The sequence below is a fragment of the Nomascus leucogenys genome, chromosome 9, assembly GCF_006542625.1.
Source record: "Nomascus leucogenys isolate Asia chromosome 9, Asia_NLE_v1, whole genome shotgun sequence".
NCBI classification, from domain to species: domain Eukaryota; kingdom Metazoa; phylum Chordata; class Mammalia; order Primates; family Hylobatidae; genus Nomascus; species Nomascus leucogenys.
This window is the reverse complement of record NC_044389.1, coordinates 53,759,789-53,773,201: the sequence shown is the minus strand read 5'-3', so window position 1 is coordinate 53,773,201 and position 13,413 is coordinate 53,759,789. Positions and strand designations below refer to the sequence as shown.

Below are 13,413 nucleotides of genomic sequence, written 5' to 3'. Positions count from 1 at the left end.
AGGATGAATAAAAGACAAAGGGCATTACATAACGGTAAAGGGATCAATGCAACAAGAAGAGCTAACTATCCTAAATAGATACGCACCCAATACAGGAGCATCCAGATTCAAAATGCAAGTTCTTAGAAACCTACAAAGAGACTTAGACTCCCACATAATAATAGTGGGAGACTTTAACACCCCACTGTCAATATTAGACCAACAAGACAGAAAATTAACAAGGACATTCAGGACTTGAACTCAGCTCTGGACCACCCGGACCTAAAAGACATCTACAGAACTCTCCACCCCAAATCAACAGAATATACATTATTCTCAGTACCACAACGCACTTACTCTAAAATTGACCACATAATTGGAAGTAAAACATTCCTCAGCAAATGCAAAAGGATGGAAATCATAACAGTCTGTCAGACCACAGTGCAATCAAATTAGAACTCAGGATTAAGAAACTCACTCAAAACTGCACAACTACATGGAAACTGAACAACTCCTGAATGACTACTGGGTAAATAACGAAATTAGAGCAGAAATAAATAAGCTCTTTGAAACCAGTGAGAACAAAGACATAATGTACCGCAATCTCTGGGACACAGCTAAAGTAGTGTTTAGAGGGAAATTTATAGCACTAAGTGCCCACATGAGAAAGCAGGAAATATCTAAAATTGACACCCTAACATCACAATTAAAAGAACTAGAGAAGCAAGAGCAAACAAATTAAAAAGCTAGCAGAACACAAGAAATAACTAAGATCAGAGCAGAACTGAAGGAGACAGAGACAGGAAAAACTCTTCAAAAAAATCAATGAATCCAGAAGCTGGTTCTTTGAAAAGATTAACAAAATAGATAGACCACTAGACAGACTAATAAAGAAGAAAAGAGGGAAGAATCAAATAGACACAATAAATGATCACCACTGATCCCACAGAAATACCAACTACCATCAGAGAACACTATAAACACCTCCATGCAAATAAACTAGAAAATCTAGAAGAAATGGATAAACTCCTGGACACATACACCCTCCCAAGATTAAACCAGGAAGAACTCTGGTTTAATGAATAGACCAATAACAAGTTCTGAAATTGAGGCAGTAATATCCTACCAACCAAAAAAAAAGCCCAGGACCAGACGGATTCACAGCCGAATTCTACCACAGGTACAAAGAGGAACTGATAATATTCCTTCTGAAACTTCCAAACAATAGAAAAAGAGGGACTCCTCCCTAACTCATTTTTTGAAGCCAGCATCATCCTAATACAAAAACCTGGCAGAGACACAACAAAAAAAGAAAATGTCAGGCCAATATCCCTGATGAACATCGATGCGAAAATCCTCAATAAAATACTGGCAAACCGAATCCAGTAGCACATTAAAAAGCTTATCCACCACGATCAAGTCGGCTTCATCCCTGGGATGTAGGGCTGGTTCAACATACGCAAATCAATAAAACGTAAGCTATCACATAAACAGAGCCAATGACAAAAACCACATGATTATCTCAATAGATGCAGAAAAGGCCTTCGATAAAATGCAACATCCCTTCACGCTAAAAACTCTCAATAAACTAGGTATTGATGAAATGTATCTCAAAATAACAAGAGCTATTTATGACAAACCCACAGCTGATACCATTCCCTTTGAAAATCACCACAAGATAAGGATGCCCTCTCTCACCTCTCCTATTCAACATAGTATTGGAAGGTCTGCCCAGGGCAATCAGGCAAACGAAAGAAATAAAGGGGATTCAAATAGGAAGAGGGGAAGTCAAATTATCTCTGTTTGCAGATTACATGATTGTATACTTAGAAAACCCCATCGACTCAGCCCATAACCCCTTATGGTGACAAGCAACTTCACTAAAGTCTCAGGATACAAAATCAATGGGCAAAAATCATAAGCATTCCTGTATACCAATAATAGACAGAGAACCAAATCATGAGTGAACTCCCATTCACAATTGCTACAAAGAGAATAAAATACCTAGGAATACAACTTAAAACGGATGTGATGGACCTCTTCAAGAAGAACTACAAACCACTGCTCAAGGAAAGAAGAGAGGACAGAAACAAATGGAAAAACATTCCATACCCATAGATAGGAAAAATCAATATTGTGAAAATGGCCATACTGCCCAAAGTAATTTATAGATTCGACGCTATTCCCATCAAGCTACCATTGACTTTCTTCACAGAATTAGAAAAAAACTACCTTAAATTTCATATGGAACCAAAAAAGAGCCTGTATAGCCAAGACAATCCTAAGCAAAAAGAACAAGGCTTGAGGCATCACGCTACCTGACTTCAAACTATACTACAAGGCTACAGTAACCAAAACGGCATGGTACTGGTACCAAAACAGAGATATAGATCAATGGAACAGAACAGAGCCCTCAGAAATAATACCACACGTCTACAACCATCTGATCTTTGACAAACCTGACAAAAACAAGAAATGAGGAAAGGATTCCCTATTTAATAAATGGTACTGGGAAAACTGGCTAGTCATATGTAGAAAACTGAAACTGGACCCCTTCCTTACACCTTCTACAAAAATTAACTCAAGATGGATTAAAGATTTAAATATAAGACCTAAAACCATAAAAACCCTGAAGAAAACATAGGCAATGCCATTCAGGACGTAGGCATGGGCAAAGGCTTCATGACTAAAACACCAAAAGCAGTTAACAAAAGCCAAAACTGACAAATGGGATCTAATTAAACTAAGGAGCTTCTGCACAGTAAAAGAAACTATCATCCAAGTAAGCAGGCAACCTACAAAATGCGAGAAAATTTTTGCAATCTAGACAAAGGGCTAATATCCAGAATCTACAAGGAACTTAAACAAATTTACAAGAAAAAAAAACAAACAACCCCATCAAAAAGTGGGCAAATGATATGAACAGACACTTTTCGAAAGAAGACATTTATGCAGCCAACGATGCAAACCAAACCCACAATGAGATACCATCTCACACCAGTTAGAATGCTGATCATTAAAAAGTCAGGAAACAACAGATGCTGGAGAGGATGTGGAGAAATAGGAATGCTTTTACACTGTTAGTGGGAGTGTAAATTAGTTCAACCACTGTGGAAGACAGTGTGGCGATTCCTCAAGGATCTAGAACCAGAAATACCATTTGACCCAGCAACCCCATTACTGGGTATATACCCAAAGGATTATAAATCATTCTACCATAAAGACACATGCACACGTATGTTTACTGCAGCACTATTCACAATAACAAAGACTTGGAACCAATCCAAATGCCCATCAATGATAGACTGGATAAAGAAAATGTGGCACATATACACCAAGGAATACTATGCAGCCTTAAAAAAAGAATGAGTTCATAACATTTGCAGGGACATGGATGAAGCTGGAAACCATCATTCTCAGCAAGCTAACACAGGAACAGGAAACCAAACACCACATGTTCTAACTTGTAAGTGGGAGTTGAACAATGAGAACACATGGGCACAGGGAGGGGAACATCATACACCAGGGCCTGTCAGTGGGGTGGGAGGCAAGGGGAGGGATAGCATTAGGAGAAATACCTAATGTAGATGACGGGTTGACAGGTGCAGCAAACCACCATGGCACGTGTGTATCTACGTAACAAACCTGCACGTTCTACACATGTATCCCAGAACTTAAAGGATAACAAAAAAAAAAAAAAGAAATTTTTATGAAAAAGAAAACTTTTATACTTTATTTGAAGTGCATAAATCTTGAATGCATAACTTGATAAATTTTACTTTCCTTTTTTTTTTTTTGAGACAGTGTCTCATTCTGTCACCCAGGCTGGAACACAGTGGCACCATCTCAGCTCACTGCAACCTGTGCCGCCTGGGTTCAAGAAGTTCTCCTACCTCAGCTTTACGAGTAGGTGGAATTCAGGTGCCCACCACCACGTTCGGCTAAGTTTTGTATTTTTAGTAGAGACGGTATTTCACCATGTTAACCAGGCTGGTCTTGAACTCCTCACCTCAAGTGATCTGCCCACCTCAGCCTCCCAAAGTGCTGGGATGACAAGCGCGAGCCACCAACCCTGGCCTCAATGAATGTTTATACATATAGTCACCCCTCAGTATCCTCAAGAATTGATTCCAGGTTCCACACAGATACCAACATCCATAGATGCTCAAGTCCTTTATGTAAAATGGTGTAGTATCTGCATATACCCTATGTACATCCTCCCAAATAGTATAAATCATCTCTAGATTACTTATAATACTTAATACAATGTAAATGCGATATGAACAGTAATCCTGTATTATTTGTATTTTTTTTTTGTATTCTTTCTTTCTGAATATTTTTTATTCATGATTGGTTGAATCCATATCAATCCGAAACCCACTGATATGGAAAGCCAACTGTGTATCTATCCATGTAACCACCACCTAGATGAAGATATATACCTAAAGCAAGATTTGAAAGTTTTATTGAAAAAGAAAAAGAAAAAGAGATTAAGTACTACTGCTCCTCTAAACCAAAAGGCTTTTATCTACTTAAATTTTATTTTCATACCTCAAATTCATCTTGAGTACTCTGAACATTGCACCATCTGGCAACAGGTTCAGGAACCACTTCCCAATCTTCACACAATTGTTTAAGGATATTCACAAATGTTGACTTCCCTGCAGCTGTTGTGAGGAAAGATAAAATTGAGGAAGAAAAGTTGTTAGGAAAAAAAGATGTCAAGTAGTCATTAGCGTTTGCAAGATTTACAATAGCAAGCAACACAAAAAACCCAAAACATTCCACTTTCTAAACTTTCTCTTCATATTTCTTTAAAAGAAAATTAAAAGGCTCCCTGCCCAATTTCATTAAGCACATTTGTTTTTTATTATGTTTAGTTTAACAATATATTATATTTAATAGTAGGGACAGTCTTGACCTAGAAGTAATACTTCTAATGGCCACCACACCCTTTATATCTGAAGTCACCAAATGTGGTTGTATTAGACATCTCTGGTTAGCATCATGTTCTCTCTCTTTCCCTGTGTGTGCGTGCACACATACACAGATGAACATATGAATAACTTCAACATACTTACAAGCAAAGCTTCCTCTTCCTTATATATTAGATCCATGGGGAGTAGAAAGAACTTACCTTTGACTTGCAGAATTATATTTAAATCTAGGACATTAGACAGGGCAATAGAAAAGAAGAAAAACCTGGAAGAACTTTAAAGAACCACACAGAGAAAAAAAGGAGCGAGGCAGTAAAGAAGGTGACACAGGGAGACAGTTTAGAAGAAAAACACAAAGTAAACTGTATCCAGAGGAGAAAAACTTTTAACGATAAACTGGGTGACAGTGAGATTTAATCATGGGAAAACCACTGGCCACCAAAATTTAGTATGAAGAGTGTAAGCTCAGGGACTGTACAGCATTTAGAAGAATGTTAAGTGGAAGTGGAAGCATATAGAAAGAACACCCCACATTCACTGAGCTAGATGGAAGAGGGAAAGGAGAACATGATGTTCGGAAAGAGCACCCAAGGAACAAATCAAAAAATTAGGCATCCACCAGAGTCTAAAAGCACTTAAGGCTACAGCATTCAACTTTCTTCTGACACTGCTTACAAGCAGAAAAATTCATATGGTCATACTTAAAAAGTCTAAGAGTAGTAACAGTTACATTTAGTTCAAGCAGAGTAATAACAGTTAGCTAGAGTTCCCAGACTAACACATCTAGTTCCTTAACTTTTTGGGGGAAAAGTGGGAGCTAGAAAATAAGCTAATTAATAAATTAATTTTCTATGAAGGCAAAGGAGAACAAGAACGAAAGACACTGATGTTAATACTTTAAAAAGTCATGGAAACTAACAGAATTCCTAATGCCAAGCAGGCATTATAATGCTGAAAGTCATTCTGAACAGACTACTAAGATGAGAAGCAGGTAAGTCCTCCATCAATCTAACATAAGGGAACATTTGAGTAACACAGAACCTAAGAAGATGGGTTATATAAATATAAAACTAAAACGACCAAGTAAAGTTCAAATTCTAGGAAAAATAGAGGAATTGCAAAATAGTTTACGCACAGCTTAACAATTTGTGCATTTACAGCTTATTTGGATCTGGCAAATAAGGTGAAGGGGACATGAACAAAAGTGCAAGACCAATAATGAACAGTAATTAACAAAGTCTCAGTGTCAGGGAGACGAAAAACGGCAAGGAACATGCTCCATCTAAACACCAATTGTTGTCATACAGAAATGCAGGTCCGGTGTTAACAGATCTTCAGATTTTTCAAAAGAAGCCAAGAATCTAATTGTTTATGGGAAATCTCAAAATGTTTTCGAGTTAGCAACAAATTTAATTTTTTTTTTCTTTAGACACAGGGTCTCACTCCGTAGCCCAGGCTTTAGAGCAGTGGCACAACCACAGCTCACGGAAGCCTCAAACTATAGGTCTCAAGAGATCTCCACTTCAGCCTCCTGAGTAGCTAGGACTAAAGGTGCATGCTACCACAACTGGCTGTTTTTTTTTGTTGTTTTTTTTTTTTTTTTTTGAGAGTCTCACTCTGTCACCCAGGCTGAGGTGCAGTGGTGCCATCTCGGCTCACTGCAACTTCTGCCTCCCACACTCAAGCGATCCGCCCACATCAGCATCAGCCGCCTGAGTAGTTGGAGCTACAGGCATGATCCACTGCGCCTGGCCTAATTTTTTTATTTTTATTTTTCTTAGAGACTAGTTCTTACTATGTTGCCATGCTAGTCTCAAACTCCTGGCCTCAAGCAATCCTCCCGCCTCAGCCTCCCAAAGCACTGGGATTACAAGCTTGAGCCACTGGCCACTAAAATTTTTTTTTAACCTGTGCAGGTCAATATTGTGCAACTGCAGGCTATCAGTTTGCAACTCCTTTCAGTGTAGGTAAAGGCGAAATCAGTGAAGAATTTTAAGCAGAGGATAACACATGACATTTGCATACAAAAAGACCGCCGCAGAAGTAGGTAAGAGAAACTGGAGATGGGATGATATATTAGGAAATTATTTCAGCTGCTGAGATGATTAAAGATGCTTTGAGGAAAGATTTCTAAATATGATGCTACCTAACTGGATTGGAGAGAGGGAAAGGGGATGAATGTATTGTGGTATTGATCCAAGGGGTTATTTATTCAACTTTACTGTTTTGTTTTTGTGTTTTTAACAGTCTTGCTCTGTCACCCAGGCTGGAGTGTAGTAGTGCGATCATGGCTCACTGTGGCCTTGATCTTTGGGCTCAAGCAATCCTCCTGCCTCAGCCTCCTGAGTAGCTGGATGCACACCAACACATGCAGCTAATTTTTTAATTGTTTTGTGGAGATGAGTCCTCACTATGTTGCCCAGGCTGGTCTCGAACTCCTGGACTCAAGCGATCCTCTTGCCTAAGCCTCCCCAAATCCTGGGATTACAAGTATGAGCCACCATGCCCCGCCTCAAATTTACTTTTCAGATGGCTTTGTTCAGCCACTTTCTCCTGTCTTTATATATGGTATTCTTTATTCGGTAAGCAGCTGTCAGGGATTCCATACTAACAAACATGCACCCTCAAATAACTTACATTGCTAAGTATATTATATTGGTCTTTCTACTGGTGCCTTAATTCTGGAGCAATGAAATAAGAAGTCCTCTTTGAGAATGCATTTTTTCTATTCATTTGAATGCTTAAAGCATCTGCTTGCCTTGCCTTTTTCAAGAAGGTACAGTGCTTTGAATGTGGTAAGAATTTTAAAAAATTTGCTGTATGCATGAATGACCAGCACCCAACCTGGAGCTAAAAAAGTTTTAAAAAAAAATCTATCAAAACAGGAAGTTTCAGGGGTAGGTTTCCTGTGGTTGGAAATACAGAAGAATCGGACGTTGGTGTGTATCTTGCAAAGTGACAGGCATGGCCTAGTCTGCCCCCCATCTGAGTTAACAGAAACGTTAGTGGTCTTTGAATCATAATCCAATGTTTACTTGGATGTGGAGTAAAGGGTGAGGAACTCCATGCTACTAAGATCATTAAAGACCTCTTTCCTTGTACTCGAATGTTTCGAGTTTCGTTAGTAATATCGCTAAAACAATGCTTCGTTAATAATATAGCTAAAAAACTGTAAACAACCCAGAGGTCCACAACTAGAAAATGGATAAACGATGGTACATCCATGCAATGGAATACTACTCAGCAATAAAACGAAACAAACTACAGACACAAGTAACATGAATTTCAAAAGCATTATGCTAAATGAAAGACGCCAGACACAAAAGGCGATATAGCCTATGTCGATATAGCCTATGATTTCTATCCCTGCAAGTGTTGCCTTTTCCAGAATGCCATATTTATATTCTGGAAAAGGCAACACTTGCAGGGATAGAAATCACATCAGTGGGTGCCAGGGAATAGGAAGGGTGGAGGGAGCTGACTACAAAGGAGCAGGCAGGAACTTTCTGAGGTGATCTCGATCGTGGTGATAGTAAAAGGCATAATATTTATCAAACCTCATAGAAGAGTACACCTAAAAAGGTGAATTTAATGTAAGTTACACCTCAAGAAATCTGATACCCTTCCCCCGCTTCCCTTTGCGAGTTCCCAACAAAGAGGGCGCAGGGGCTCAAAGCGCGCCTCATAGAGACCGCAGGCCTGGCGCCGTCTGACCCCGGGGACCGCAGTCACCCTGTGGCGCTGGAGGTAAGGGAAGGACGCTCTGGGTGGGAAAGGAAGCCGAGGCCGCGTCCACACCGCCAGGCTGGCGGGAAAGCCCTCACCGAGGAGCTGCAGAGAGATGCGGCGAAGGGAAGCTTCAGCCACTGCCGCGACACCCCAGCCTTGCGTCCCACATTTCCGGAGGCTCCTTACCGATGTTCCCTTCGATGGAGATTTTCTTGATGCGGGTCCCCTCAGAGCTGGCTGAGAGAGACGGGCAGCTTCTCTTGGGCGGGGTGGCCATTCCTTAGTCTTGTGGCGGCCCAGAGCGCCTCCGGCCGAGAGGGCTGGGAGGCGGCCACAGGTGCGCGCACTGGAGCTCGCGGGGCCGCCAAGCCAGATCCTGACCTGCCGGGTCAACTAGTGAGCTCACCGGCCCGCCGGCGGGTGTCGGGATTTGACTTTGGCGCGCGGAGGCAGCTGAGGACACAGGCGGACCTGTGGCGTGGCCCCGCCCTCCTCAAGCCGCGATCCCCAGTTGCCCCTCTGCCCTCGCCCGCCTCCAGCGCGGGTTCCCGCGTGCGCGCTCCGCACGCCAGGTCACGTGGAGGCCGGGGCGGGGCCGCGCGTGTGGCGGAGGGCCTCTACCCCCCGCAGCCAGGCGCCCCGGGCGGGGCGCGGTAAGAGGTTCCGGAGTCGGGTGGGGAGGAAGGGTGGACGCCAGAGGCCTGAGGGCGCTGGAGGGCAGAGGGCGTCACCTGCAGTGGGCCGAGCCAGGCTTTGGAAAACCCGCCTCTCCAGTGGGCCTGTTGAAGATGAACAGACGCGTCTGGACAGAACTGGATAGACTTAAAGCTTTGAACTCATCAGGAGAGAAGGCACTGTGTGGTAGGAAAATCAAATGGATTTACCCTGGCTTCTCAGCCTAGAGGAAGACCATCAGGCGAAGTGCCGTCCTTGGGAATCGCACTGCCCACTTAGAGAGCCAGGCTGTCTTCTTCTATGTGCTTTTCATTAATTGACGAAGTCTAGTGCCAAAGATACCGTCATTAGCCCATTTACCTACCAGTGGGAAAACAGGCACTAAGAGACTGCTTGTTCCAAGTGTCAAAGTCAGTGAAACTGGGATGGGAATTTAGGTAGTCAGATGCCACCCACAGGAAGCCTTTCCAGATCTCCCATACCGTTTTCCGTTTGATTTGGATGCATGACCATGCCGTATAGAAGTTAGCACGTTGGGTAGGTAGGCTTCTGTTCAGCTGTTAACTCAGCCTGCCCAACACCTGGCACATAGGTAACAAAATGTACTGTATGTTGAATTTTTGAATGCCTACTTATGTGCCATGTACTCTGCTAGAAGACTTATCTAGACGGGACAAATGCAGTGTAGGATTTGTCCCAGCTAGATGAGTACATTTTTAGTCAGGGTAAAGGCCTAATGAGGCAAGAGAATAGGGAATTAGGGTAACCAAGGGTTAAGGCATAAGCAAAAGAACAGCAGGTGCTGCCAATTCTAGGCAAGACTAGGCAGCATACAGGCCACACCTTCACTCCTGTGATTACAAGACAGAAGTTTCCACATCACCTCTGATTGTCCTCGGCCATCTCCATTTCAGCCTCTGATTGGTCACAGGCCAATCCTTCACAGGGTGTAACCAATTGGACGACTGTAAAGGGCACCTAGGGGTTTACCAAATTCTTTTAGCCTAGTAACCCTTAAGAACACTGCAATTAGGACTCTTGAAGCACTTGCTTCGCTTCAATAAATTTGTGCTTTTGTTACTTCGTTCTTTTGTTGCTTTGTCTTTCGTTGCTTCTTTTGTTGCTTTGTTTCTACGTTTTGTTCAATTCTTTAACACGCCAAAGACCCAGACACCTCAGTCAAGACTTCCCATCCAGTAACACTAATAAACCAGATATTACCCAGTCTGGACGTTATCTGGTCCACATTGTCTACAGAAACCAAAGGCCTTGCTATTCTTTTTCACATTGCAACTATCATCAGACCTGAAATGCATCTAAATGCGTAGCCAGAAGGGGAAAATGGTGACTCCATCCTCAGAAATAAAGAGCAGAAATTAAAATGTGAATCCTTGGGGATCACATTTTCCAGGATTAAACAGCAAGAATCATTCTATGTAACTGCCCTATATTATTCTGTTATGCAATTATTTTGTATATAATACTTTTACTTATCCCCATAGTGATTAATAGCAAGATCCTAGGAATGGAAGAGGCCTGAATAGTTGTCATCAGGTATAGCAAGGAAATTGGGAGAAAAATGCTGGGGAAACTACTAGGTATCACATTCCACAGCCAAGGTTGGGGGAAAACTCATGAAATGGTAAGAGTACTGGCAGCTACCGAGAGGAGGAAGGCAAGTCTCTTGAGACCTTCAACAGGAAAGCAGAGCTGGTCCTGGATGGATGTCATAAAGAGGCTTGGGGTTAAGGAGTAGAAATCTTCAAGTGTGGTTTCCACAAAAAAGACCCACACAAGAAGTATCTTACAATGATGAAGAGTTTAAGCACTGGAAAATGAAAGATTTCAAACACCAGTTCTACCAGTTTCTGGCTGTGAAAACTTGAATTCATCTGAGCTTAAGAGTATACTTTGAAAAATACAAATGTGGGAGGCCGAGGCAGGTGAATGGCTTGAGCCCAGGAGTTTGAGACTAGCCTGGGCAACATGGCAAAACTCTGTCTCTACAAAAAATACAAAAATTAGCCGGGCGCCTGTAGTCCCAACTATTTGGGAGGCTGAGGTAGGAGAATTACCGAAGCCAGGGAGTCAAGGCTGCAGTGAGCCAAGATCATGCCACTGTACTCCAGTGAGACCCTGTCTCAAGTAACAACAACAAAGTAAATGGGGGAAGCAAAGAATCTAGCTTTTTTGGCATTAAGTCCAGCATAATTTCCCATTTTCCTACATGACCTGGGGTAACACAAGGAGTGACCAGAGAAAAGCACTTTTCAAAACATCTTCTTGATTTCTGGTCCACAATCTCTTATCTAAAACCCTGGCAGCCAGATGTTTCAGAATTTAAAACTTTTAGAAAATATTTTTAGAAAAGAAATTCAAAACTTTGGAACTGGCTGGACGCAGTGGCTCATGCCTATAATCCCAGCACTTTGGGAGGTACTCTGGAATGCTTGAGCTCAGGAATTCGAGACCAACCAGGGAAACATGACAAAACTAATAGAAAAAATACAAAAATTAGCTGGTTGTGGCGGCACACACCTGTGGTCCCAGCTACTCAGGAGGCTGAGGTGGGAGGATGGCTTGGGCCTGCAAAGTTTTAGCTTTAGTGAGCTATGATCGCACCACTGCATGCCAGCCTGAGTGACACAGCAGCAAGACCCCGTCTCGAAAATAAAATTTGGAATCCAAACTTTAGAAAAGAAATACAGTGCATATACTGTATATTAATTAAGTAAGCACCCCCACTCCCCCTGCAGAGGTGTTAAATGCACTAATACTTTGCAGTGAAACAAAGAGTGTTAACATGAAGTGGGATAAAGACTATTAACATCTGGTCAGAATAAGTTTGCACTGAATTCAAAAAAAATACCTTTGGGGCCAAGCACGGTGGCTCACACCTGTAATCCCAACACTGTGGGAGGCCGAGATGGACAGATTACCTGAGTTCAGGAGTTTGAGACCAGCCTGGCCAACATGGCATAACCCTGTCTCTACTAAAGATACAAAAACTAGCCAAGCGTGGTGGTGTGTGCCTGTGGTCCCAGCTACTCGGTAGGCTGAAGCTGGAGAATCCCTTGCACCTGGGAGGCGGAAGTTGCAGTAAGCCAAGATCATGCCACTGCACTCCAGCCTGGGTGAGAGAGTGAGACCCCGTCTCAAAAAAACTTTGGTTTTCTGAGCTTTTCAGGTTTTGAAACTGCAGATAAGAGACAGGATTAGAGCACCCAGCCAGTCATGAGCGTGCTGCCACCTAATCCTTTCTTGCCAGAAATTTTACTACTCCTTCAATTTGGGAATTCTTTTTCTTCTGTGGGAATTCTAGTGTAACTAAAGAATGAGACAGCATCCTGACTGATAACATACAGGTTTATTAGGAAAACTAAATCAACTCAGAAAATAATAAAAAGCAGAAAAAATGAGACCCTGAACATTGATAGTAAGTAGTGGTTACACAGCCCATGAGTTTGTCTACATAAACTCAACTACTTCTGTAAAATGATGTTTATCAACTTTATAAACTTGGTTATAAATTTCCCCTTGTAATCTTCATCAGTGCCTAGAAAATAGGGGGTACAGAAGCCATCATAAATGCAAGAGTGGGAGTCTGTGCTTCCTGCAAATCTGAAATCTGAAAGCAAAATAACATACTAGAAGACCATAGGAGCCATCAGATATATATAGCTTAGCAAAGAAAGCTGTTTTGCTACATGCTTGTAAAGTGGACTGAGGTCATCAAGAAAATGTGACGCTGTATTCATCATGCTGTAACAGGAGCATGTACAATTTCTTAGTAAAACTTCTACTAAACATGGTTGTTTAAACCTTAGAGGAATAATTAATTAGAATCTTTGTGTTGCAAAATGCTCATTGCAGATGTTATATGAGGGATTAACAACTTATAATACATTTAGTACAACAGAGGTAAATGAACCTAATTATCAAAATGTAGATAATTTTACAATATATATTTCTTTACACACAATAAATGAATAACAGGGTGTTTTTTTTTATTTTATTTTTTGAGACGGAGTCTTGCTTTGTCGCCCAGGCTGGAGTACAGTGGCACAATCTCGGCTCACTGCAACCTCCGCCT

The 13,413-nt window shown here is 41.7% G+C and overlaps 1 protein-coding gene across 1 annotated transcript in view; it reads right to left on the bottom strand.

The window, feature by feature from the left end:
* DCK (deoxycytidine kinase) overlaps positions 1–9,320 on the bottom strand; it is a 34,681-nt gene extending 25,361 nt beyond the window's left edge. Inside the window, exons 1-2 of the mRNA XM_003265718.2 lie at positions 8,832–9,320; positions 4,531–4,646 (exon numbers count right to left, since the gene is read on the bottom strand). Coding sequence (XP_003265766.1) covers positions 4,531–4,646; positions 8,832–8,922 — 207 coding nt within the window. The 5' untranslated portion in view covers positions 8,923–9,320. The remainder of the gene's footprint in view (positions 1–4,530; positions 4,647–8,831) is intronic.
* Between the last annotated feature and the right edge of the window lie 4,093 nt (positions 9,321–13,413).